The 25623-nt window shown below is 39.6% G+C and overlaps 1 protein-coding gene across 3 annotated transcripts in view; it reads right to left on the reverse strand.

Moving 5' to 3' along the window:
* Nucleotides 1-25623, reverse strand: part of Fstl5 (follistatin like 5) — a 462806-nt gene that overhangs the window by 346145 nt on the left and 91038 nt on the right. For 2 of the 3 annotated variants that reach the window (XM_045131273.1, XM_045131272.1), the window contains exon 3: nucleotides 21673-21703. In XM_045131273.1, the coding sequence (XP_044987208.1) occupies nucleotides 21673-21703 (31 nt within the window). Of the gene's footprint in view, nucleotides 1-21672; nucleotides 21707-25623 lie in introns of all 3 variants that reach the window. The other variant, XM_045131271.1, reaches the window with a different exon arrangement.

A 25623-nucleotide genomic window follows, 5' to 3' on the forward strand; every position in this document is an offset into this window, starting at 1 on the left:
CCGAGTGGATCTCCCAGGGAAAATGGCCTTTCAGCATCGGGTCTGAACATCAATCTATGCAAACTAGGAAAACAGCCTTTCAGCTTGAAGGAGAATCAAGTCCAAAAGCTCTAGGAAATGAAGACAGCACATCAGAGATACCGGTAGGCCTGTGTTTACTATACTTATATAGCTATGAATCTCTTTAGCTACCTATCAGCAGACAAATAGATGAAAATGTATGTTACATATTCACAATTGAACATGATTCAGCCATGGATAAGAATGAAGGTCTGTCATTTGTAGCCAATGGACAGAAGTTGAGGACATTGTGGCATAAAATACACCAGACCCAGAATGACAAGTCCTTCGTGTATATAAGTTGAAGCTAGTAAAACTTGATTCAAAAATAGATTAATGATTCTTAGATATTGAGGAGGATGTGAGTGGAGGAAGACAAAAGAAATCCTACACTTCATCAGTTTGTGCTGTATGAATTTTTGGAGATTTCATATCATGTTCCATATATATATATATATATATATATATGTGTGTGTGTGTGTGTGTGTGCGTGTGTGTGTGTGTGTGTGTGTGTGTGTGTGTGTGTGTGACATATAAAAAAATCTGAATACTTAATGAACTCTTCACTTCTTCTAATAAGGATTATCGTATGTTTTCCATTTCATATGCCTATATATGTGTGTGTATGTTATTAGCTATGGAATTCAATCTTAAGAAAAGGTGGCTGATTATATACTTATTTTTGTTTATGTGCCTTCTCAAATTAAAAATAATTCTACTTATTAAGTTGTCAAATATTAAAGAGAGGAAAAGAGTCCAGTTCTGATTCAAAGCACTGGACTTGAAGCACGGATTCTGAAGAATATAAAGGAAGAAACTCTGCACACAGCTGGCAAGCAAGGCTTTCAGTCCAAGGGCGCATCAAGAAAAGTCCCGGGATATACACTTAGCACACTTACGAGATCCTGGTGTGCCTGTGCTTATGGCAGCACTAGGGGCATCAGTGGAGATACGGTGCCCATCAACTCTACCTGAGACAGTTGAGCACCGGGCAGAGGATTTGAGGTCTTCCACACCGAGGAAAGGACAAGTGTGAAGGAGAAGAAAGTAAAACAGGTCAAAGAGAAGAGTGGCCCCTGAGGCCTTGCTAGTTCACTTGAACGACTTAACCTTCATGCAGACTCATGTGAGGGACATGAGGGAAGAGAGTTTAAAAAGGAGAATTTAGAAAAGAGGAATGGCTATAGGATTCTCTGGGGCTGAGCTGGCGATAAGTGCCAATGGAAGAAAACGCAGGAAGAAGGAAACCAACTGTGAGTGGCCTGGCCGGGACAACAGGAGCTGCTAGATCAGCCAGAGGAGCAGCAGTAGGAGGCAGCAGGCTCAATCAGTCATTCAGCGAGAGGCATTGAGAGCAAGTGTTCTTTTAAATTTTTTACAGTCATTTATTTGAGAGAGAGGGAAGGAGAGAGAAAGAGGCAGATAGAGAATGGGCACATCAGGGCCTCCAGCCACTGTGAATGAACTCCAGAGGCATGCAGCCCCTCCCCTTGTGCATCTGGCTTACGTGGGTCCTGGGGAGTTGCACCTGGTTCCTTTGGCTTTGCAGGCAAATGCCTTAACCACTCAGACATCTCTCCAGCCCAGAAGTGTTCTTTTAGAACTGGAGCTTTGTTTGGAGAGATGTAGCCCCACACAAAAGCAGCATGGTGGCAGAGGGAGATGGAGAGAGGAAGAGAGAGATGCTGGAAATCTAAAAGATCAAAAGAAGCTTCTTGCTTTCTTTGTTTTCTGAGAGGGGAGCATCCTACTCATTGTGACTCAGTGTAAGTGCTAGGGGCTTAGGAGCCAGGGAAGCGACGGAGAGCGGCTGGTCTACAAGGTCTCTAAGGGGAGGGAGCTGTTCTGCTCCACGAGGGTCAGGGCTGGAGCGAGGCCACAGGGGAGAAAGTGACGTCAAAGGGAAGTCAGAATTCAAGGCTGTCTAAGCTTTGGCAGCGGGGCCCTTTAAGGTGACTGCGCCTGTGTCCAAACAGAACCTGGGGCAAAAACAGAGAACTTCTAGGGATGTAAGAGTGAAAGAGGTGACTCAGGGCTTCTTACTACTGCCAAAGAACATGGGTCCAGCTTGATGTGGGTGGCTGGGGAAATACACCCAGGCTTGCCAGCTTAACCACGGAGACATTTCCCCAGCCCCAGCCCTAGCTTTTTAATTTAAAGATCCTGGTAGAATGTCTATTTTTATATATTGGGAAGAAAAATGGAAGCAAGTAGAATTAAAAGTAATATTACTGGGCTGGAGATGGCTTAGTTGTTCTTCGTTTGCCTGTGATATCTAAGGACCCTGGTTTGAGGTTCAATTCCCCAGGACCCAAGTAAGCCAGATGCACAAAGTGTCACATGCACCTGGAGTTCATTTGCAGTGGCTGGAGGCCCTGGTGTGCCCATTCTTTCTCTCTCTCTCTCTCCCTTCTTCTCTGTCTCTCTCAAATAAATAAAAATAAATGAAAAAAACAACCTTTTAAGTAATATTGCAGAAGAGGGGGCAGAAAGATTGTAAGAGCCACAAAGTGAGAAGAAGTATCCTGAAGCATTGCTCTCCCCCATCATGAGTGATTGCTGTATTCATAACCCATAACCCCATGGCGAATACCAGTAGCCCCACTAAGAAGGGCTCTCAGTGGAAGGGAGTGGAGAGGGGGGATATAATAGGATAATATGAGAGGAATGGGCCCAAAATATGATTTGTCCATACAATAAAGTTCCTGGTTATTTTTTTTTTAAGTAATACTACTTTTACCTAGTTTTCACCTTTGCTTGATGGTTTTGTGCCTGCGTATAAAGATACTTCTCTAATTGGGAATCTATAATTGACTCAAAATATCAATAACGATGCCAGTAAGATAACATGTTCTTTAAAAAATGTTCACTGTGATAAAATGCAACTATGGGGGAAAGAACTAAGTACTAGAGAAATAGTAATGATGGTAAAATAGTGCGTTTTTATGCAGCAAATTGAACAAAGTTATGGGTGATTTGGTCCTCTCGGTTCCTTACTCACTAGCCCCTCCATCAGCTAATCCAGAATTGTCTCCTTCACGCAACGAAAGGAGCTGCGCAACGGCTTGCTCACTTGCTGCCTGCGCCTGTGAGAGCTGACCCTAGGGACACGTGTCTTGTTATCAGTCCTCAGCAGATGGAGCCGGGGTCCCTTTGTCAGCTGCGCCCCTGGGAAAGCATGGCTCAGCAGCAGCACTTTCCACACCGCCTCAGGAACGACACCTGAGACACCTTAGACCTCTGAGCACCTGATTAAGAAATAATCTCAGTTCTTCGGATACTTCTGAAGGAAGTTTACAGGTTTTTCAAGGTATGTATTAACATGCAATGAAGTTAAACTTTTTAATGGCTAATCTTCAATATCTAAGGAAAATAGACTGATTCTCTGAGATTGCCAAACAAATTCTCCATTGACCCACCATTCTTCAGGATCCTCCTCAGAACTCAGAAGCCTGCCACTTTTCAAAGAGGACCCCACTCTTGAGTTCTGTCTCCTCTGTTAATCCACCCTCCACACTGATGTCCACATATTCTTTCTGAGGCCTGAATCTGGTCACACTCAAAGCCACTCGACGTTATTTTGCATACGGTACTATACTTCTCCTACCTTGAATCACATCATACTTTGCACCACCAGGTGTGCATTCTCCCAGCCCACAGACATTGGTCCAGGTAATTGTTTGATTATGTGGGTTCTGACAGAAAAAGTCTGTCAACTTGCTCTGTTCCCTAAAGTTAGTTCACTACCCTACTTGTGTTGGCTTGAATGTAGTTGCATGTTCCCCTCCCCACCCCCACCCCCCCCATAGACTCAGGTATTTGTGATTGAGCTTCCTTCCTAGTCCTTAGCAGGCAGAGCCCTGCTGAAGGGGGGGGTGTCATTGGAGGCGGAGCTCAAGTCCGGCCCTAAGAGGGTTGCAGAAGTGAGCCAGCTTGAGTTCTGCCTGACTGTGCTTGCTGGCTATTGGTGGTGACTCTCTGCTGTGGATCTGTGGAAGTGAGCCAACTTCTTCCACCATGGTGAAATAAATCCTTTCTTCCAATCAGCATCTTAAGGTCAGGTTTTTTTTCCAGCAACAAAAAGGTAACTGCAACACTGCTACGTTTTGCATTCTTTTTTTTTTGTTTTTTTTTGGTTTTTTTTTTGGTTTTTTTTTTTGTTTTTCGAAGTAGGGTCTCACTCTGGCTCAGGCTGACCTGGCATTTACTATGTAATCTCAGGGTGGCCTCGAACTCTTGGCGATCCTCCTACGACTGCCTCCCGAGTGCTGGGATTAAAGGTGTGCGCCACCACACCCGGCCGTTTTGCATTCTTGAAAGATTTGATTATGGCTAAATGATCTACTATAGTTTAAGATGAATGTCAGCTGCTAATTATAATACACGTAGGTTACAAGAATCATTCTCTGAGGATAAATGTAAGGTCTGGGAATGTTATTCATAGTCAAAATATACACTGCATTTGAGTGTGAAATTACATTTAGAAAGAGAAATTATCCCTCAAAAGCCATGTGAATATAATGAAAATACATGTGAATAAAATATTTCCTACAGTCAAGATATGTATTTTGTAGTTTTACATGATCATATTTAACATTTTATTATTACCTTGGCAAGAGAAAATAAAGTAATAAGTTAAATTTTTGAATTATTTCAAGGTAATAAGCTCCTTTGAGATTAGAAAAATAAATATACCTAGAAGCCTAATATTCATCACAGAGCTTGTCTGATTAATGAAAAGCAATTTAATTTTTGCACACAAAAGTTTTATGCTTTAGTAGACTTTTCTGTTCTGAAAATATATGTATATTAGTTCTCTATCATTGTGACAAGATGTATGAGAAATCCAACTTCAGGAAGGAAACTTGCTTATTTTGACTCATGGTTTCAGACTATGCTGCTTGGACCTCATTGATTTGGGGCCTGTAAGAGAGAAATAAATCATGCAGCAGAAGAAACACACCACGGTGACCCAAAAACAAGAAACAAGAAAGGTAAGGGTCAGGGTTCCATGATCCTCTTAAACACACTCATTGCTGTCCCCCAGTCCACACCTCCTGAAGGTCCCACAAAGTGCCAACTGTAAGCCTTTAACACGGAGCCTTTGGGGAACAGTTCACCGAAACACAGCAACATAGATGGACACACCAGGCAGAAGAAGAATTTACGAGAAAGTGTGACGAGCTCTTCACAGGAGGAGCACATACCTAGCATCAATCCCTGCACAAGCTGGTCGCCATGTGTAAAGTTCCAAACACTTTCCAGTCATGGAGAAGGTCCTGGGTGCAACACATACATCGACCCCAGTGGATCTGCTCTTCAATGAAGGGCAAGTGAAATACATCTTGGTAAAAATGGACCAACTCTTAAAAGTCTCTTTATCCAATATATATACATGTGAGAAAGCATTTGTGAGTATGAAGCATGCACGTATGTGAATGTAAACATGAACTATAGTGTCTTTATCATCATCTAGTAGTCAAGGCTTTAGTAACAGTGGCCCTGAGGCCTCCTCATAGGACAATGTAAGAAGCAGAATTGACTGCCTCCTTTTAAAGCTATTCAGACAGATACTGACTCTACAACGCCCACGGACCTTAACATCTTCTTCAACTGGACAATCTTACATAGGGGCTTTGCCCAGTATTTGGGCCTATGCTCTCCCTTTTCTTACAGAATCTGCTCTAGAAAATATTCATTATAAATGACCCAGAAATCCCTCTCAGAGACCTGGGAGTGTCCTTTTACCATAAGACCACCATAAGATTGGTTTCTCTGACTCCAATATCTGTGGGAAAGCAGAAAATGATCTTAGGGCTGGAGAGATGGTTTAGCAGTTAAGGTGTTTGCCTGCGAAGCCAAAGGATCCTGATTCAATATTAGCAATATTAGCAAGAAAACATGGCTTAATCCTGAGGCCAGTTCTCCTGTGAGAGCGTTGGGTGCTCCTACACCTTTCCCACTAGCTCTTCAAAGGATCTGTCATCCTCCCTCCTCTCATGTCAGCCAAATGTTCAGTGTTTCTTCCTATTTTAAAATTCCACACACCTACTGCAATAATCAGGCATATAGTCTTCCTAGCCATTCTGACCAGTACCCATTGCATTCTTCTTTTATATTAGGTATTCAGTATATGCTTCCAAAAGAGTCATTTATGGATTTTGTTTATAACCAGTCAATTCAGTTAAGATATTCATTCATATAAATGAAGCCGTAAATGAATCAGTGAGTTCCCCTCCTATAAAAAGGGAACTGCAGAGTTCCATGGAGATATTTAATAATGTTCTTACTTTCATGGAGTGAAATACATGCATACATGTTACATAAATAATAGAATGATATATGCCCTTATGTAGAGCTTTATGTTATATATGGTTTCTATGCCAGAATTTTAAAAGTGCTGCTGTTTCTATTATAAAGAAATATACTTTTATTTCAAAAGAATATAAAGTGTCTTCTGTATTTATCATTATTTTGAAGTTTTATACATCTACTGTCTATTTTATTTACTTATTTTTACTTGAGAGGAAAATAGAGAAAGAGACAGATAGAGAGAAAGAATGGGTGCACCATGGCCTCTAGCCACTGCAAATGATCTCCAGATGCAAGTGCCACTCTGTGCATCGGGCTTTTACATGGGTACTGGGGAATTGAATCCATGTCCTTAGACTTTGCAGGCAAACGCCTTATCTGCTGAGCCATCTTTGCAGCCCCTACATATGGTATTTTGATCACCCATTATCTTCTCTTGGCACTGTGCACTCCTGTGGAGCCCCTTCATCACAAATACTTCCCCTTCTGCTCTCGTGTATTTTTGTTTTGAGGAACTACTGAGTTCAATCAAAGCTGCTTGACTGACCATGGCCAGAGGAGTCTATTCACTAGAGCACAGACAAATTACCAGTGTGCTCCCCGCCACAGTAACCATGAACTACTAATAGCTCCTTGGAGGGGCGCCCTCCACCCCACCACAGTAACCATGAACTACTAATAGCTCCTTGGAGGGGCGCCCTCCACCCCACCACAGTAACCATGAACTACTAATAGCTCCTTGGAGGGGCGCCCTCCACCCCACCACAGTAACCATGAACTACTAATAGCTCCTTGGAGGGGCGCCCTCCACCCCACCACAGTAACCATGAACTACTAATAGCTCCTTGGAGGGGCGCCCTCCACCCCACCACAGTAACCATGAACTACTAATAGCTCCTTGGAGGGGCGCCCCTCCACCACCTGTAAAACTCTTGCACAGCTCTTCTACGGGCAATACCAACTGCTGTGGGCTTGTAAGTGCACCCACCTTGTCACATGAGGGAGTGATATCAGACTCCTTGTATGGCTGAGGGCTCAACAGTCGCCTATTCTTGGTACTTTGACCAATTACGAATCTCTGCAGTAACTGCTACGCACTGAAAAAGTGAGCTTCTCTGATCAAACCTGAAAGCAGCACTAACATATGGGTATGAAGCCATCATTGCTTTCTGGGCACAACCTATCTACTTGGCAAAACAACAGTAGCTTCCTTCTTAAGGCCTATGACCTCCCTAGCCATGAGGTTTTGATCAGGTTTACAGTTCCCAACATGAATTTCCTCCTTTGAGGTGAGCCTCAAATCCAACCAAAAAGTGGTTGGTTACCTCTGTAATTGCCATACCACTGTTACACCAGTGAGCACAACTTGGTTAAGACTATTACTACTGACTTTTCTCCAACAGCAGCTTGCATGGCATCTTCTGGCACTTTGAAAGCTGCCTGGCTTGATTTCTCTGTCTTACAGTAGAAGCATGTGGTCTTCAGCAAAATGGTCTTCTCCATCTAGTCCTGGTGGGCTACCAAGAGCAGTGGCCATAGCCTCTGTTGTCTGCAGTTCCAGGCACCTCCCTGGCCAACAACTCCTAGGGAGATACCCAACCCCTGGCACTGGGATTTTTTAATTAAAAAACAATGGGCTCTGGGGGCAGAATTATCACCCAAGCGGGACACTTCTTTCATGGCTTTTTCATACTCCCCTAGTTTTAGTTAACTTGCCCCAGCCACCTTGTCCCTGACCCCATCTACATGCCCCCATCCCACCAAAGATGATTATTCAAATGTTTGGGTCACAGACCCTCAACAAAGTGACACAGAGCACTAATATTCCATTGCTTTCAAAGAGCAAGTCTTTACTTTCTCACAATTAGCAAATTGTTATTCCCTGATGAAAGTAAATAAATGCAAATGTGCCTGCTCCACAGAAGTCATTAGCACATTAAAATCATTTTGTGAACTCAAATTTACCAAGATAAGGGAAATAAATTCTTTTAAATATATTAATATGAAATAAATGTTAACCAATTGTTAAGGAGAAGTATGGTAATGAGATAAACTCTAAACTTATATTGTTATGATGCTGTGAAAATATATTTAATAATTTTATTTATTTATTTGCAACCAGAGGGAAATAGAGAAGAGAGACAGAAAGAATGGACACACCAGGACTTCTAGCCACTGAACCTGAACTTCAGATACATATGCCACTTAGTGCATCTGGCTTTGCGTGAGTACTGGGGAATTGGGGAATTGAACCTCAGTCATTAGGCTTTTCAGGCAATTGCTTTAACTACTGGGCAATCTCTCCAGGCCTGGGAAATGTAGTTTTAAAGTAACTGGCATATAATTCTTCTTTGCGGGAGCATAAACATATTACCAATTCCAAGTCTCAGATGCACTGTCTGTAACTAACTCAGTAATGGACAATCTGTGATTTCTTGAACCCTAATTCTAGCTTTACTACATTTCTATTTTTCTTAGGTCAAAATTTCCTACTACATTATTTTTCAGTATTCTCTATACCTCCTTCTTATGCTTCCTTCAGTAAATTCACATGGAAACCATACAAGTCAGCTTGATTAGTCAAAAGTAAGAAGAGATCTTGGAAATCAAATTCACCTCTCATTTCCCAACTAAAACACACAAGTAGATTTTAAAACAAGAGTGATCCTGTATTAAATGACTGGAAATGGGGGCATAGTGGCACACATCTTTAATCCCAACACTCAGGAGGCAGAGGTAGGAGGATCGTCATGAGTTCGAGGCCACCCTGAGACTACATAGTGAATTCCAGGTCAGCCTGAGCCAGAGTGAGACCCTACCTTGAAAAAAGAATTGAAAGAAAATGTGACAAAGTGACTTGATTTATTGGATTTGGGTTGTCTTTCGTGAGGTCTCTCGGGAGAGCATACGTAAAGAGACTTGACTCATGGAAACATCAGCTAGTCTCCTTGCTTACACCCCTGCATGCCAGGCACAAGATACAGATGGCCATATGGCTGGATAGACCTTGCTTTAAAAACTGAAGAGTAAAGTTTTTCAACCACTTGGAATCCCACAAGGACTTTAAGTGCTGTACTTTATATATCTATTACAAATTCTATAAATTTATGTGAAATAAAGTAACAAAGCCAAAGTAGTATGATTGTGTCGTTGTGCAAAATGCCATTGAGCAATATAGTCTCTGATCATAGGAGGGGATTTAGAAGCTGTGTTCCTGAAAGAAACTCCATTGTCTTCCACAAAAATTGTCATAATTGTAAATTATCTCACAAGGGCTGGGGAATTAAATAGGCATAAAATAAGTCATACCGCTTGGCAGGCAGCCACAGCCTTTGGCACAATCTAAGAAAACATTAAGTGGCAGGATGACTGCACAGGCAGGCGCGGAACAGGGAGGAGGGAAGAGCAAGAAGAGAGACAATGCATTTTTTACTGTCTCACTGCTTTGAAGCAGATTAACAAAAACAGTTTTGATGTTTTAAAGAAGTATAGAGAATAACTGCTTATTACCTACAGAACCTTTTCAGTTATAAAAAAAAAAAACATTTCCAATTTTTATAAGATGGTAAGATAAAGCAGAATCTACCTACTGTTTTTGCAAGTATACCAATAACTATTTTGACTAGAAATTTAACATTCATGTAACCACAGACAACCATTCCAGAGATACACTTGAAAATATTATTTAATGGTTGCCTAAGCTTTATAGCCAATGAGAGTATCACTTGTGAGGCTGTAACCACACACTCACCACACAAAAGTAGTGAACTTCAACATGGCATGGTGATCATACCTTTAGTTCCAACACTCAGGAGGCTGAGGTAGGAGGATTGCCCTGAGTTCAAGGCTATCTACAGAGTGTGTTCCAGGTAAGCCTGGGCTAAAGTGAGACCTTGCTTGAAAAAAAAGAAGCTACCAGGTTTTACAATAACTTTAAAGGATGAAATTTCTTTTACCATGAGTGTATTTCTTCCCCAGCCCACACTAACATACTCTGGTAACCAGTGCTTGTATTTCCAACAACGGATGCACCAGGATTTCCTCCAGTGTGTCTTCCTCGGGTCCAGTAGCAGAGCTGGGCCTCTGCTTGTGTCCATAGCATCCTGCTACATTGTATTAAGTGCCTAGTTACAGTTGTTTTTAGTGCAAGGAATCATTTACGGACTGAACATGGAAGCTAAAGGGATGGCTGGCTTCCTTCACACTATGCCCGATACCGGGCACATTTTTGTCTGTACTCACAAAAAGATTCCAAATAATCAAGTGAAGTTTCTGATTTATCATGGAGACACAAGTATGTTGATTTTATGTGAGATTTTTTTTTTCATGATGTCATATAGTTTAAGTATGTTTTTATGAGTTTTGTACTCAGCGAATACAATCAAGTTGGTACCATTGTTAGCCTCCTCCCTTTCCTCCCCCTCTGCAGGGACCCACCTTGTCGGGGTATATGGATCGTGCTTTGTGGGGTTAGCTATCAGTTATGAGTAGGAGGCAATGTCTCTGCATATCATGACCCAACATGTGGCTTAGACATTCCGCCCCCTCTTATGCAAATTTCCCTGAGCCATTTTAGCTACAGTGGTAATAATACACTCTAACCAATTATGTTGTTTCAATTAGATGAATCAAGATGCCTAACTCATGATTAAGTTATATTTGATTATTTTTACTTGGATATTTCCTGAACCTTTAGGACACGGTTATTTTTATTGTTGATATTATTTATACCCTTAATAAGCAGTAAAATACTAAGTAAGTATGATTAATGATCTAGATTTTTAATAGACTGATGAAAATGGGTAAAAAAAAAAGTTAGGTAATAATGGATATTTTAAAATAATTTTCTGAGATGGAGAGATGGCTTAGTGGTTAAGGCGTTTGCCTGCAAAGCCAAAGGACCTCAGTTCTATTCCTCAGGACCCATGTAAGCCAGATACACGAAGTGGTGCATGCATCTGGATTTCAGTTGCAGTGGCTGGAGGCCCTGGTGTGCCCATTGCCTCCCACCCTCTCATTCTCTCTCTCTCTTGCTCTCTCAAATAAATAAATATTTTTTAAAAAAAAATAATAATTTTCCAATTTTCACTTACAAAGTGAAACTAACAAATAAATAAGAATTATAATTAAAATAATCAGATGAATGAATTATGCTGAACATGTTTGTTTCTTGTGAGGAAACTTTGTGTTAATTTTATAAAATTACTAATTAGTGATTAACTTTTCCATGTTAACTGAGTATTCCAAGATTAGGATTCTTTCAGTGAAGAAAAATAAATAGCCTTCCCTAAGTCCCAGTGTTACCTATTGCTCTAAGTAGCTTAGGAAAAGACAGAGTAACTTCTTTTGCATTGCTAAGCTCATGTCGTTATTTAAGTGTACTTCCTGACTCGACCATTTCTAGGGACTCTACTCAATATCACTATGACATTGTAATTCATTTCTGAACTTCAGATAATATACAACTAACCAATGAAATAGCTCTTCAAGAAGTTGAAATGCTTGCAGAAAGATGTTTAATTTTGTAAACAAATTCAATAGAAAAGAGAATAACAGGCAATAAAAATTGAATTTGTGGCTGGAGTGATTGCTCAGCTTTCCTGCAAAGCCTAAGTACTCATGTTTGAATCTCCAAGTCCCACATAATAAGTACAGTGACCTAAGTGGCCAATGTCGTACATACACACCAAGGGGTGCACACATCTGGAGTTCATTTGTAGCAGCTGAGGGCACTGGTGCACCCATTCCCCTTCTCTGCCTCCTGCGCTCTCTCACATAAATAAATAAATAAAAATATTTTCTTAAAAATTGAGTTTGATTGGCAGAAACACCTATTTTCTAATATATATATATATATATATATATATATATATATATATATATCAGAAATAATTACATATACTCACACTACTAGTTAGTAATAGATGTGTTTTGATTTTTCTTTCACAAAAATCAGAACTGATACCTTCATTCACCTTCTGTGATAATGTGACATACAGCTTTGTTAATCTGACCCCCAGAAATAAATGAAGTATGTATTAGTGCCCAGTACAATTCTTGGCAGCAGCATTTTAGCAAACTTTAATTTAGAGTTCACTGTAATATCTCAACCCAATACAAATGTTATGCAGAGCTGGCACTCTCAATAGCATGCCAGAGTCTGGGGAGGAGACAGAGTACGCTTCTCCCAGTCATGCACGGCAGGACCTTAGTTGTTAATGAAATGCTATATTTCTATGAAGAGCCAAAAACACGAAATGAGTACAGTAACTGGTTCAGGAAAAATGTGCACAATGCCAAAATCTATGATTGGATCCATATCTGAAGGTGACATAAGCTCTGATTGTTCCTTATGTTACCAGTACACAAAGGAAAACTAATGCATCTTAATATGCAATTAGTAAAATTTGGAAACATTGACTCGTGGACTGGATTTAATAAATGGCATAAAATAAAAATTATGAATCTTTCATACACAGAAAACCAAGATTAATTGTAGTCTCATATTATTCTGTTCATGTAAAAAGAGATCAATATTTAAAAAAAAAAACTTTTGGAGATCATTCAAAATCTCTCCTCATGTTTATAGTGTGTATAGACAAAGGACTTTTTTAAAAAGTAAACAAAAACAAAAACAAATTCTTGAAATTACAACTCAAACACCAGAATTTTGCATTGTTTTTCAATGTTATCACCCACCCACTACTGCCACAGGTAATTTGTTTAAAAAAAAAAAAACTGGTCAGAAGTGTATTGAGTTGAAAGTTTATTTGTAAAATACACACAGAAAGAGAAAAAAACATTATAGGCCATTGCCGAGGCCCTTAGTTTCCCACCAGGAATAGATGGTAAGACCCTATTGCTGAAGACTCCACATACTTAGGCTGCAAGGCCACTGAAAATCCTGCTGGAACTGAGCTAATAACCTCCTCCATGTAGACCAGCTGACAGAAAGCTGGAAGAAGCCATTCTGCATGCAGTTCAATGGGAGAAAGGGAAATCACCAGTGAAGATACTCAACATTGGACACTGCAAGCCTTATATTTGGCCAGCCAGACCAAATATGCCAATGGGATGCAATAGTGGCATGTCTCTCATGGTGGAATCCAACTGCCCTCTAATTGGACTGCAGACACACTCCATGGGAGGGAATACATCCCTGATACTGAAAACTGAAAACAGGGGTAGTCATGAGCCTTAGGGGTGTAATGTCTGCTGCTGTCTGGCTAAATGTATATACTATGCTTATCAAACTGCTCAGTAAGCACTTCTCTTAATGTTCACACCCTTAAATTAATGCTACTCTCACTTTTGGTAAAGAATCTTCTCTTTTCAGATGGCAGTGACCTTGGTATGACTCAGAAGGTATCATGGTGCTGGAAAAAAGTGACCAGAGTACTCAGTACTGCAATATCTCTATCACACCTTCCAAGGCTCAGGGTCTAATGCGAAAGAGGTGGCAGAAAGAATGTAAGAGCCAAAGGAAGGCTATGCTCCTTACAATGTGCTCCTCCAACACAAAATAGCCTGGATATCCATGACCTCATAGTGCCTGACACTACCTACATAAGACCATCATAATAGGAGGAAAAGATCATGACATCAAAATAAAAGAGGAACTGATTGAGAGGGGAAGGGAATATGATGGAGAATGGAGTTTCAAAGGGAAACTGGGGTAGGGAAGGCATTGCCATGGGATATTGTTTACAATCATAGGAGTTGTTAATAAAAACATAAATAAATAAAAATAATAAATATTCAACCATGTCAAAGCGAAAATATGGAAAATGGAAAAACGGAAAAGAGACTGATTGGGAAGGGGAGGGGATATGATGGAGAATGGAGTTTCAAAGGGGAAAGTTGGGGGAGGGAGGGTATTAACATGGGATTTTTTTATAATCATGGAAGCTGTTAATAAAAATTTGAAAAAAAAATGTGATAAGATAGCCATAAAGGGACTTCCAGGAGGAAGGGGGTCAGTAGAGAAGTTTCAGGAGGGTGGGGGAGAGGAGGGAGGGTGGAGAAGCAAGAAATAGAGATGAAATGTCATAACGAAACCCGTTTGCTTTGTAAATTTAAGAAATAACTAATATAGGTTAATAAAAATAATTAGATTTTGAAGGGTGCTATCAAACAAAGCCAAACCCAGGATCCCAGATGAGGGTACAGACACCCCCAAAAGACAGAATCTGTTTCACTGGAAATGGGGATGCATGGAGAAAGTGGGTGACAGTGAAGCCTTGTGGGGCCTGAGTTTGGAGTTAGAGAAGCTCATAGCAGACACTCAGAGCTGGCCTGCTCTTACACTCACTGCTCCTTTTATCATCGAGAGATGACTGAACCGCTAGAATAACTTGGCCCGTGTTCCAAAGATCAGATTTCTAAAGCAATATCCATAACATATGCTGTAACATATGCTCCCAGAGTGGGAAAGATAATTTTAAATCATATTTCTAAAACTTGGGAGGCACCCCGCTCCCTGTGTTTCTAGTGTTATTCCCACCAGATCTCCATAGAGGTGGGCCTGGAAGTTTATCCTTTTAACTCTGAGACTCAGCTTGTGTTACACCATGTAATCTGAAATATGTGTGTTGTGTAAGCGTTTTTCAAGCTTGCCCCATATTTCAATATCCATATCAAGTAGTACGCCTTCAAAAGAGGCATGCTATTCATTATTCCCCTCTGCTGTCAGACTTATTCTGCTGGTATATCTCTATCCTTATGTGTTTTCACTTGTTTAGTAGATCTAAGGCTGGAAAAAAACAGGTAATGGACTTTATGTTCTTGGTATACCTAGGCTAGTCCCTGGCACCTGCTTTGACATTCTAAAGTGTTTTGCATGCTAACACCCTGTGTGATGCCTTGGCCTCCAACGTCATAGCCAGAGGACATTCTATTGGGTTCACATCTGACATTGAAACAGAACTTCAACACACCTTCCATGAGCGTATTCCTGGAAGGCATCAAGGTGAGGCGAAAATATATCTTCTTTACTTAATGGCTTCATAAGTATTCTCCTGAAGATTGCTTTATCACCTACTCAGCCTTATTTTTGGCAGATCTTAGGAGTGAGCCTTCCTAACAGCAGGGGACACGGCGTAATTGGTCCTCTTCACACTCAAAATGTAATGTTTGGCCAAATAACAAACTGTTAACTGACAAAAGTGCCCTAAATTAGATATTCTATAAGGTTGACTGTCTAGAACTCCAATGAGTATGGAGACTTCAATACTGCAGGTCCACAGCCAAATTGTCATGGGATATCTCAGCTCCTAGGGAGCCATTGATTCTGTGACCTAACATCCTTGTTATTACTAGGAAAATTCTTTTGGAATGTACAAGCAGACCTCTAGCTTCTATAGGCTAAGAATGCCATCAGATAGCACGTAAAGCCTGTAGCACATATCCCCTTGTTTTGCTTTTCTGTTGTGTGCCTACCTAATGTTTCCCAAAAGAGAGATAGAAGGGCTTGGGGGAAGGGAATGGGAGACAGTGGAGAGATATACACAAAACCAAATCCAGAACGAATTGATGCCTTAGAAACCTTCTTCATGGGTAGCAGACTACAATATACAACCCTCAATAGAAGCATGGAGAGAGCATCTAGTAAGAAGAGCCTTGGAGAGGGCGGGATGAAACCCAATCCTAAAACAGTTGGCTCTGGATTGTAACTCCTAGGACTAAAAATTGGTTACAATCCATATTACACTGTTGATCAGAAAGACCTACAAGGTCCCTAAAACAAGACAGGAATGTAAGAGCCACAGGGTGAGAGGGAATATTCAGAGATATTGCCCCACCACCACCACCACCACCACGACTGACGGCTGTTCCCACATCTCAGGATCCACAATTCCATGGTGAGCACCAGCAATCCCACTAAGGAGGGTCCTCAGTGGAGGGGGGCAGGGAGGAGGGAAATGATAGTACCACGCATGATATATCCACACAAAGTTTCTACTTAATAAAAAACAAAAAAGAGGAAAAAAGGTGTCTTGGTTCCGGGCCTTCTTCTGTTGCTACAAAAAGTTCATTAAACAGTTACCATGCTGGAATATGACAATAGGAGTGATTTAAATCCATGTCCCTCGGCCACGGTCACTCATATTTGGCTACAATATAAACCATGTCTCAATCCCTTAGAAGTGACAGCTGTTTATTTTTCTTTGATTAGATACATTGGATGAGGTTATTCATTGGTACCTTTTGAAACAATAAACCACATACTATAGCGGAGCCCTTCTTGCCATAAATAAGAAACTTGATGGGTTGCTAAAAAAAAAAAAATCAAGAGAATGGGATGTTTATTTTCCTGTTTGCTCTGGCAGAGGACATTAGTCACAATCACTTAAAATTGTAATAATTTGAATGAATTTTTAGAGGATGGAGATAATATTACCTGAATCCCTAAAGAATATAATGAAAAGTATTACTTGCATTAAATCTAGACCACCGACAGTCATCTGATGAAACACTTGAGGGAGCCACACAGGTGATCGATCATGAATGTTTCAATCCTTATTCCTTTCATGGCGTTGTGAATTGCAGGCGAAGCTGAATTCCCAGAGTGACTCATCTCAAGATGAAACACACGATCGCATGGCGGTGGTGGCGTCATGCACCGTCCGCGTTCCGGGGAGGCACAGACTCGCCGCGGTGGCGGAGGAGCACCCTCCAGGGGGCTCCTTTTCTCCTCTGAGGAGAGCAATGAAGTGCGCCCCGCCGTCATGTGTAAATAAATGTCAACCCATGGACAAGGAAACGGTTACATGCCTAGGGTTTTGAAAAAAGAAAAGCGGGGCTGAGCACATTTCCACCCAAAGCAGTGTGCGGAGGGTTTCCGGGATGTGAGTTGATCTGACACAATGTAACTGCTGTGGCATAAAGTGTAAAATGCCTTTTGGGTGAATTATCACAGGCCGCCCACTAATACATGTGGCTGGACTTTACCCAGCACTATTGCGTTCTAATGTACAACTAATTATTGGTTATATAAAATGTTAGAGCCACAAGTTGGGACATTATGCACAGAGACATTGTCTCTTCCACATAACCGATGGGCCCCCCACAGTGCACGACCTGCGTTCCCCAACCAGGACGGTCCCTTCAGAGGGGGAAGGACAGGGAAGAGGCTAACGATGGTACCAACGTGGCTGTGTACATAACTAATTTTTTTTAAATGTGATCTATTGGGGCTGGCGAGATGGTTTAGCAGTTAAACGCTTGCCTGCGAAGCCTAAGCACCCCGGTTCGAGGCTCGGTTCCCCAGGACCCACGTTAGCCAGATGCACAAGGGGGCGCAGGCGTCTGGAGTTCATTTGCAGTGGCTGGAGGCTTTGGTGCACCCATTCTCTCTATATATATATCTCTCTCTCCCTCCCTCCCTCCCTCCCTCCCTCCCTCCCTCTCTCTCTCTCTCTCTCTCTCTCTCTCTTTCTCTCTCTCTTTCTCCTCGTCTTTCTCTCTCTGCAGCTATCAAAAAGTAAATAAATAAAAATGTGATCTATTTAAAATAAAAGTAAATTTCTAGTGAACCAAATTACTCACTCTGTATATGATTTTTAAGTATGCCATTATTCTTGAATGCTAAACCTTACCTAACAAAGTGTGATTGAGGAAGAAAATGAGGTAATATACACAAATGGCTGAACAATGAACAGAGTGTCTGACATCTAGGAACCATTTAACTAATGCAAGTATCAGAATTACAACTTGAATGTCCATTAAGCAAATAATGTTAGTGTTTAGTGTTCCTTCACTGTTAAGTCTTAGAGTATTCACAATATAACAGGCTATAAAAGAAAACATATTTTATGTTCATTACTTCTGAATAGGAAGAACAAAGTATATTCATTGAAAAAAGATGACAGGGAGTTGTGACAAAAGCAACTGTCTTATTTTGATAGACAGCTGCCAATTCTTTTCACAGTGATCCCAAAACATAAGCACATGAAAGCGCTCAAGAAATACCCAAGCATATATCACAATCCATTTGCACAATTTAAACTTTGGCCAAGTTAATGGAAGTTCTATGCCATATACATACATACATATAGGCTATAGTTTATTTAAATCTTTCTCAACTCATTGTTTCATCAGTAAGGTCTCTGGAGAAATTATTTTAAATTCAAAAGTGTATATCAACCACCAATTTAAGATATTAATTAATTGTGCTCCATATTTTAGAAATAGTCTTCAAAAGGAATTATTTCCTGAAAATATTTCTGCAGCTCTGAATGTATTTCAGCACAGTCTGTGATATTCTAACATGTATATGCGTGCATACGTATGACACCTCTGAAGAAGCATGATAAATATGGCCAGCCTGGAAGGTTGGGACTGTCAAGCCTGTAGCAATACCTTACTTCTCCTGCTATAATCTTCATTACAACTTTAGAGAAGAAAGATTATTTTAAACAACTGTAAACCTCAAATTGCATGCTCTCTACAAATTTACCTCTAACTCATTTAAAGATAGGCAATTTAGAGACTAAACTATTGAAAATCCAATGGCAATGTATTTTGTCAGTTAAATTTTATATAAGTATAATTTCACAATATTTAACATTATCATCTTTTAGAAATTCAGTGCAAGAGCATTTGTAACAATGATAACCAATTATACAGTTTGAAACATTTCAACATTTCAACTCTACATTTACTTAAAAAAAGAGGTAAATTTTTATTGGAACCTTTGTGGTTAATTACAGGTCACTATAATGATTAAGTTGGAGTTATGATAAGCAAACTGGGCATGAAATGCAGAAAATTAGACTAAAGCCTTCCTCTGTATTTATTTTAACTAGTTAATAAACTTGTTCTAATAAATGGTATTAATAGTCAGGAATTCCATGCTAGCCAAGAATAAATCATAAAATTCCATAAAGACATAACTCATTTCAGTACTTCATTTCTAAGAAATACAAAAACTTTAATTTTCAAAATTTTATCATAGCAATTAGTAAGTTAACTGCTTCATGGCATAACTTTTTTTTGCTTAGTTTACTTGATGTTGATATTTTAAGACATATTCCAAGTAAAGTATTAGGTCAAGACAATTCCTCCAGTCAAACAAAAGGCAGAACTCTCAAAAGAAATAAACAAGTCCTGATATAACTAACCACCTAGCTCTGATTTACTTACAAGTCAGCAATTTAAAAGGCATTCTGAATGTATGAGATCTGAATCGTGGGTCAACTAGTAACAGGAAAGGACTGACAGAGAGCATCTCAAAACGTATTACATTATAAAATAAAACATGCCTAGACAGTAGTTGGCAAAACCATAATTCTACTACATCAGATGACATGATTTATGTACTCCAAGGTAATAAAACATCACTACACTAATACTATTTCTGCTGTATCAGAGTTAAAAATATGACTCAAGGTTAACTGAAGATGATAGGGCCTGCATGAGAAGATGTACAATCAGTGTGCTTGAAATTCCCGTCATTAAAAATACATCAGACAGCACATATTGAGGGAGAAATTCCCTTTTGCAACACAACAGTATGCAACTTTGAGTTAATATGAGTGTTTTAAAAATAAATATGTTTAATAACTTCACACATAAAATAACTAGCCATACTTCACCTTTCTGAAGTGTAGAATTATATCATTTATGTGAATAAAATATACATAATAAAAGGAGAGAAAAATATGCATGTCTTTTTTTTATTTCTCAGTAATGTATATTGACACAGATGACCAAATACAGGAAAAAAAAATGTTATGGGAGTGACCAGTTGTTGAAAAAATTTTAGGGAGAAATTCACCTGGATTCATTCATTATAAAAAAGCAAGGAGTCCGGGCGTGTTGGCGCACGCCTTTGATCCCAGGCAGAGGTAGGAAGATCGCTGTGAGTTTGAGGCTACCCTGAGACTCCATAGTGAATTTCAGGTCAACCTGGACCACAGTGAGACCCTACCTCAAAAACTAAAAATACAAAATACAAAAAATAAAAAAACAAGAACAAGATGCAAATGCTCAGAAGCATCACTGGACTCCCACCATTTCAGAAACAAGCAACCTAAGCAGTGTCTATATGAATCCTAGTGTTCAGGTGTTTAGATCTCTGAAAAAAATTAAATTAGTTTAAAAAAAAAACAAACAAAAAACCTCTGCTGAGGCTGGAGACATGGCTCAGAGGTTATGGCATTTGCCTACAATGCATAATGAACCGGGCCCAGTTTCCCAGCACCCAGGTAAATCCAGATGCACAAAGTGTCATATGTATCTGGAGTGTGTTTGCAGTGGCTAGAGGTCTCAGAGCATTCATATTCACTCGTACTCTCAATCTCTCTCTCTTTCCCTCCCTCCATCCCTCCATCCTTCTTCCTTCCTCTCTCTCCTTGCAGATAAATAAATAAAATATTTTAAAACTGAACATATCTTCTTATTTGAGAGGTAGGGAAGAAAACCAAATGACTGTATTTCATAGCCATGATGGTCTGTGATGCTTGTGGGAATGAACAGGAAAAGTGGGGAGGCTCAAGAAGGGTGGGCCAGAGGGATGGATGCACGGAAAGTGCCGTCATGTCTCTTCACTGAGATCAGCAAGAATTCTCGACTGATCATCACCTACAATCACGATGACATCAATGAGTGAACATCAACGCTAAGACACATCTGTCAGGAAGAGCGGTCTTTGTCTTACTGGAGCTAAATCTTTCACTCTGAATTATCACCAACTAAATCCATTTAAAAAATATGTTCTGCATTCTACATAAAAAAATAAAATAAGGGCGGGATGGATGGCCTAGGGTTCAAGTGTTTGCCTACAAAGCCAAAGGACCCAGATTCAATTCCCTGGGACCCACGTTAGCCAGATGCACAAGGGGACACTTGTGTCTGGAGTCACAGTAGCGGGAGGCCCTGACACTCTCTCTGTCTCTCCCTCTTTCTCTGTCAATTAAATAAATTAATTAAATTAAATAAGACAGCAATGTCCAAATAGTGGGTTCCCTATATATGATATATTGTGAAAGGTTCTAGATGTGATTGACAGAAGGACGAATCCTAGGGACAATGGGTTTGGAGGAGGAGCTTCCTTAGACCATACAGGTAATAAACAAAAAAAAAATGGTTGATGATTTAGTAAAATTATGTGCAGAAGGAAAATCTCAGTCTGGAACTCCCCTGGCTGCAGAATTCCAGAGAATTCAGAAGGACTTGGGAATGACCTTAACAGTTTTGAACTGTCATTATTTTGAACTTTATTTCCAACGTTAACCACAGATCATTTTTCTCTCGCCTGAGAACTTTTATGCCTATTATTTAAAAATACGTATTGCTTACCTTTGACTCTTGACCTTTCTTGACTTTTTTCCTGCTGAAATGAAAACAGAAATAGATCAGAATCTTTAAGAAAGTATATTATCTAACAGTCTAACATACAGGATAATTAATCAAGATGAGTCAAAATGCTTTTTATACATATACCCAAAAACATGCTTATGCAAAATCATTATTGAACTAGTAATAATTCTCAGGTTGCTTTTATTTCTCTATGAAATCTATATGTTACATAAATACGGACTTATTGATAAGTGGTTAGTGAATTGTAAGTAATTATCCATGTTTCTCCAAGTCAAGAGCCATTCCATATAACCTCAACAGATAATAATTGTTATCTTCAGAATATGCATCCAATGGCTCTACTTTAATATAACAGGGTGATGAAGGTAAAACTGTAAGGACAAACAGTGAAAATGTTCACTCAAATAATGCAAAATATCTTTAAACTGTCTTTCCTTTGATTTAACATGGAATTGAGACCAGTCTTCTTTAAAACAAAAATTGAAAAGACCTCTACTGCCTGTTCAGACTGCTCAAATTGCAGCTATCTCTAAATTTGACATTCATTTTATTCGATATCAGGCAATCAAAAATTAGCTTGTGGGCTAGAGATATGTCTGAGCAATTAAAGGCACGTGTTGCAAAACCTGCCCTTCTGGGTTCAGTTTTGCAGTGCCCAAAAAAAGCCAGATGAGCAAGCAGCACTCACACTGAGAGCTTGCTCTTCCGCAGTGCCAAGGGGTCCTAGCGAGCCCATTCTCTTTCTTTCTTTCTTGCCCCCCCCCTTTTTCTCTCCTTTATTTTCTCTCTCTTGTAAAGAAAATATTTTAGGGCTGGAACAACGGCTTCGTGGTTAAGGCGCTTGCCTGAAAAACAAAAGGACCAAGGTTCCATTCCCCAGGACCCACATAAGCGAGATGCACATGCTTCTGGAGTTTGTTTGCAGGAGCTAGACATCCTAGTATGCCCATCCCCCCCCCCCCGCCCCGCACTTCCTCCTCACTCTCAAATAAATAAATAAAAATAAAATCTTTTATAAAAGAGAATAGTTAAAAATAAATTTTAAAAGTAAGCTTGATTTCAAGTTTTAATTGATCAATTAAGAGTCAAACAGTTTACACTCTCCAAAGTTTCAGAATCTCACACAAAATAATTTTTAAAAGTTTCAAATCAACGTGGCTCAGGGAAATTCATGGTAGAGGGGCCACAAAGCTTGTTAGAGCCACAAGTTGGGATATTACGCACAGAGGCACTGCCTCTTCTCCATAACTGATGGCTACCCCCACAACCCACATTCCCCAACTAGGAGGGTCCCTTCAGAGGGGGGAGGACAGGGAGGAGGATAAAGATGGGACCAACATGGCTGTTTACACACTGAGTATGTACATACCAATAAAGAAAGAAAAGTATAAAATCTTTAAAAATGTCAACCCAGAATTACATGGTGGTTTGGAAGTTCTGTTTCACTTTTTTTCAATTTTTTTAAAATTTATTAGACAGAGAGAGAGAGAGAGAGAGAATGGGCACATCAGGGCCACTAGTCACCACCAACTCCAGGGGCATGCACCACCGTGTGCATCTGGCTTTTGTGGGACCTGGAGAATCTAACCTGGGTTCATAGGCTTCATAGGCATGCACACTAACCACTACACCATCTCTCCAGTGCTGGATTTCACTTTGTATGGTACCTTGACGCTGATTTCCATAGTGGAAGTCATTCTCCCCAGCCCTGCATACGAGCTCTTTTCTCTGCAACCTCACCAGCATTTGTTGTTACTTGTTTTCTGATAGCCATTCTGACGGCGATGAAGCAATAGTTTTAGCGTGCATTTCCCTGATAGCTAGAGAGGCTGAATGGTTTTTCTTATCCCATCTATTGATTTTGGTAGGTGTTTTGTGCTTTATTTTTACAATTCCTTATATACTCTAGATATTAACTTCTGCTGTATAACGTTAGCAAAGATTTTTTTTTACCATTCTGCAGGCTGTCTCTTTGCTCCAGGGATTGTCCCCTTTATTGCACAGAAGTTTTAATTTCATGTAACTCCATTGTTAGATTATTCGTAGAATTTTTATGAAAATCCCATGCTTGAGCCTCTGTCTTGAAATGGAGACTTTCTTTCTTTCTGTGTAGACATTTTGGGCTTGGCTTTTTCTTATATTTCTAGTACCTTGAGAAGCATCACAGAGCTATTTATCTGGGACCTCTCTGTTTAACATAGGCATGCAAGCCATACAGCTTACATTGTATCCTGCAGGGTATGACCTGTTGTTTTTCTCATTTTTTACTCAATTGTAGGAACTCCTTACATTTTCTGCGTTTTTTAGTTATCTTGTTCATCCATCCTTGAGAGCATTGCTCAGTCTTCATGAATTTTTATACTGCCTCTAGAGCCTCTTGTTCTCTAGTTTTACTTGTGTTCAGATAGAATATATGGGATTAAAAAATAAGAATATATAAGATCATTTATATTTGTTAAGACGTGCCTTGTGTGTCTTATTTTTAAGATCTATTTTAGAGAAGTTTCCATGAGTTTCTGAGAAGAACGTGCATTCGGTATGTTTAGGTCAGACTATTTGTAGAGACCACGTACGTCCATTGGCTCTCTGACAGCTTCAACTCAGTTGGCCCACTGCTGGGGAGAAAGCAGGTTGAAGTAACCTGCTGTTTCAGGGTTGGAGTCGACCAGTGCTCATAATTCTAACAGGGCTGGTTTCCACAGAACTACATAGACACGCTGGTGTTTGCTGTGTATGGATTTAGAATTGCTATATAATCTTAATAGGTTCTTCCTTTAATCAACTTGAAGTGGCCTTATCCCTTATACTTTAAACTTGAAGTCTAGCTTGTGAAGTACTACTATAGATGATATTCCTGCTTTATTCTAACTCCAGTTTTTGAATGCCTTTTCCCACACTTTCACCCTAACTGCTTCTTGCGTCCAAAAAATAAATGGTTTGGCATTTTTCTTAATCTAATCTGCTAGTGTTTATCATTTGACTACATACTTGGGGACTTTAACATTCAGAATTATTATAGAAAGGTTTGTATTAATTCCTGTTATCTTGTTGCTTTTGTCCTGTCTTTTTTTTTTAACTTTCCTACTATCTGTTTATATATCTAATGTTTTTGTGCAGTTTTTTTTTTCTTTCCTATAACATCATGGATGTGTTTATAGTTCTCTGATGTGTTTAGGATTACTTCAACTATTTTTTGTAGTCCTGACTTGGCTGTCACCAACTTTTTCAGTTTGTCATGATATTTTTCGTTATTAATTATCAAGGATTGTTTTTGCTGGATATTGTAATATGGGTTGGCAGCTATGGTCTCCAAGTGTTTTAAATACATCATGCTATGCCTTACTGGCATATACTTAGTGTTTTGTTGTAATCTGCCATTATTGGGGTAGATTCATTTTCCTGTGTAACTTAACATTTCTCTCCCAAAGTTTCCATTCTGTCTTTCAGATATTTAATGTTTTAACTGCAGCATGAATTGGGGAGGTTCTTTCCTGGTATACCCTGTTTGGCATTGTAAATTCCTCCTGATAGCCCAATTTTTCCATGCATTTGGGAAATTTTGTTATTATTTTCATTGAATATAGTTTCTATGCTTTGAGCTAGTATATCCCCTTACTTCTTTGCCTGTGATTTATAACTTAGATAGTTTGAGTGTGTCATAGAGCTCACAAGGTATAGTCCTACTTTCTTATTGTGTTTATGATTATTGATGCTTGAATTTTCTAATTCATCAATTGTCTTTATCCCTGATTCTGTTGTCCACTTAATCTATATGATGGGTAAGTCTTTCCACTGATTATTCTATTTGGTTTATTGTGTCTTTTATTTACAAAATTTCAACTTAGGAGTTTATTTTTTCAGTATTTCTATTTACTGAATTCTACATTCATATCCTGTACTGACTTCCTTATATCAATCATTTGCTTGTTT

Source organism: Jaculus jaculus, chromosome 12 (assembly GCF_020740685.1).
Source record: "Jaculus jaculus isolate mJacJac1 chromosome 12, mJacJac1.mat.Y.cur, whole genome shotgun sequence".
Classification (NCBI taxonomy): Eukaryota; Metazoa; Chordata; class Mammalia; order Rodentia; family Dipodidae; genus Jaculus; species Jaculus jaculus.